Here is a 2,500-nt window from a genome sequence, read left to right as displayed (position 1 = left end):
TTTGGTTTTATGAAGAACGTCAGCACTTGAGGATAAATTTTCATTTTCTCTCCTAAAATAGAGTGCTGTTCCGACTGGTGTCATCTTTGAGGAATTACCACACCCTTGTCATATTAAAAACGTTGAAATAGTCACGAAGCGATTAAAATAACGCAAATTTATATTTTGAGATGACGTTCTCGTTGCCGTCGCCGTTGTCGTTGCTTAACCTCCCTAATAACTGAGGTGACGGAGCTGCTTTACTCAAACTTATAGACCAACGAGTTAGACAAAGACAACAAAGAGAGTCGCCACACCCCTCCGCTGGAAGAGGCGCCCATCGCAGCATTCTCCCAAGCAATGTACCCCTTTACGGATTGAGAAACAGTGTGTAGTACGTTTCACGTCTAGCTAAACAACATGGTGGCTGAGACAGGCTACGAACTGCCCGGTGAGGATGGCAATCAATTAGTCGTAGCCAAGATTCTGAGGAGGAAAGGACAAAAAATGATATGCAGGTATGACATGGCGTAATTCCAAGAAAAAGGGCCTACCTCTGATATTCAATGCTTTTATTGTAACCAAACCGATTTTTCAAGACCCTGCTAACTCCATCATCGGGGAATTCGGAATAAGACACTTGAGTGGCGTATTGTATCTCCTCACACGGTACACCACAGTCACAAGAGAGTAGATTATGCGACGCTGCAGGGTTACATAGAAACAAAACAAGTAAGTCCTCGTTATCATTACTATCATTAATTCAGCCTATTCCACCCCATTCTCGTTACCGGAGGCCATCGTTTCTCTTAGCCGGCGGGGCCTTCGCACGAGGAAACGAAGGATTTGCAGTCCCAACCTCGTCCCCAGGGTCTCTTTATCGATGGAGACCCCGGGAACGAGGTTACTGAAGTCCCAGATTTTAGGAATTTCGAGGTTCATATATGAGTCATCAATAGTACTAAACATGGTGACGATCAGAAGCATCACATTTGAATGGATTGTCACTTGTCCAAAGAGAAAAAAGAGAGAATTTTATTACGCCACAGGTCAGAAACACGACACAAGTTCTGCAATGTTAGCAAGAATAGTCGCGTCTCGAGAAAGGCAATTATTCCAGTCGTCTTCAAAATGTATGACTCGTTCATTATCGCTTTTACAATTATGTGCTCAGTTACCTGGCCTATGAATGAAAGTGAGGCTGGAACTGACCTTGGTTTGGTAGAAATCTCACTGCTTTTCTTACGTAAATTCCAATTAATTAGCGTCGTTATTATAAGATTTGTAAAGGTCGATCCCAGCCTCACTTTCATTTAAAGGCCAGATAACTAAGCATGTAACTGTAAAAAGGTCTAGTCGCAACTGACCAGTTCCCAGATGTCTTAAGAGCCCTTTCAAGACTGTATGTTTTTGCCTTCGATCATTTTTGCTCAGAGTTTTGAAAATTTGCCGTTCAAAATATAAGACTTTCGTACGTTTCACAACAAGCAAATATTTTCCATACATACCTAAACTCTGTTCTATGCAGAACGCGTGTTGAAAACTGCATACAGGCAGGGTCAATGGCACTGGAAAACAAGACAAAACAGGAAACATTAAATTTATCAACTTTAGAGAATGTCTCTACTTTTATAGCTTAAATTATGTGTGAGCTCCATTTATCTCAACACGGCGGTGAAAGGACGTAATGATACTCCTTCTCGGACAGGAAATCTCTGGGGATCTGACCATCAACCATTTCGCGCCACAGGGTAATCCCCTTACTGACTTACATCCTGCGGGAGCCAATGACTTGGAGTTCACAACTCTTATCTTTTTTCCTAAGTTACTTGATTATCATCTGTGTTAAGAACGGCATCTCTCGCCAAGTAGTAGGGAGCTCAGTCAAGTTCGAGACGTCTTTGAGCCTATTTGGCTTATCTTGACAATACCGCATTTGATGATGACAGGAGTCCATCACCCAATAGCAAGAACCTGGTATCAGGTTTTTCCCCATCAGAGTCAGAAAAGAGCGTATTTTTAAACCAAGTTTTTCGGGAAAATAAACAATATACCAAATGTTGTACCCAAATCAAATCTCCCGGTGTTAAGATTCTTTGTGTATTGTATTTGCATTATAATGTAGCATTAACATTTAAATGATATGGAAATACCTGAAAAAAAACGTTTTATTCTCAGAGGGTTTGAAGTGGGTACAGCATTGAGTTAGCCTATTTGGTCTATTCCAAAGTGATGGAAGGATTTACATTGGACTTGTTAATTTCGCACACTCTGGGGCAATTAGACATCAAACAATTTTCAATTAGCCCCAAGTCTACTACGCACGCGCTAGTTTACATACTTCATTCAATCTTAGGGGCTTTAGATAAGGGTGGTAATCGAATTAGGATGTTTCTTGCAGATTTCAGCAAGGGGTTCGACCTGGTCGACCACTGTGCCTTGCTGAAAGAGCTACAGGTCATGAATGTGCATAGTGCTATTATACGCTGGATAGGTGCCTTTTTGACTCAACGGCCTCAGC

At 41.6% G+C, this 2,500-nt stretch overlaps 1 protein-coding gene across 3 annotated transcripts in view; it reads right to left on the bottom strand.

The window, feature by feature from the left end:
- The window catches only part of LOC137969860 (acid-sensing ion channel 2-like), an 18,038-nt gene that overhangs the window by 10,214 nt on the left and 5,324 nt on the right, over positions 1 to 2,500 (bottom strand). For all 3 annotated transcript variants that reach the window (XM_068816246.1, XM_068816248.1, XM_068816247.1), the window contains exons 3-4: positions 1,488 to 1,547; positions 534 to 684 (exon numbers count right to left, since the gene is read on the bottom strand). In XM_068816246.1, coding sequence (XP_068672347.1) covers positions 534 to 684; positions 1,488 to 1,547 — 211 coding nt within the window. The remainder of the gene's footprint in view (positions 1 to 533; positions 685 to 1,487; positions 1,548 to 2,500) is intronic.

The sequence above is a fragment of the Montipora foliosa genome, chromosome 9 (assembly GCF_036669935.1).
Source record: "Montipora foliosa isolate CH-2021 chromosome 9, ASM3666993v2, whole genome shotgun sequence".
Lineage (NCBI taxonomy): Eukaryota > Metazoa > Cnidaria > Anthozoa > Scleractinia > Acroporidae > Montipora > Montipora foliosa.
The sequence above is the reverse complement of the archived record's forward strand: the minus strand, read 5'-3'. Positions and strand labels throughout refer to the sequence as shown.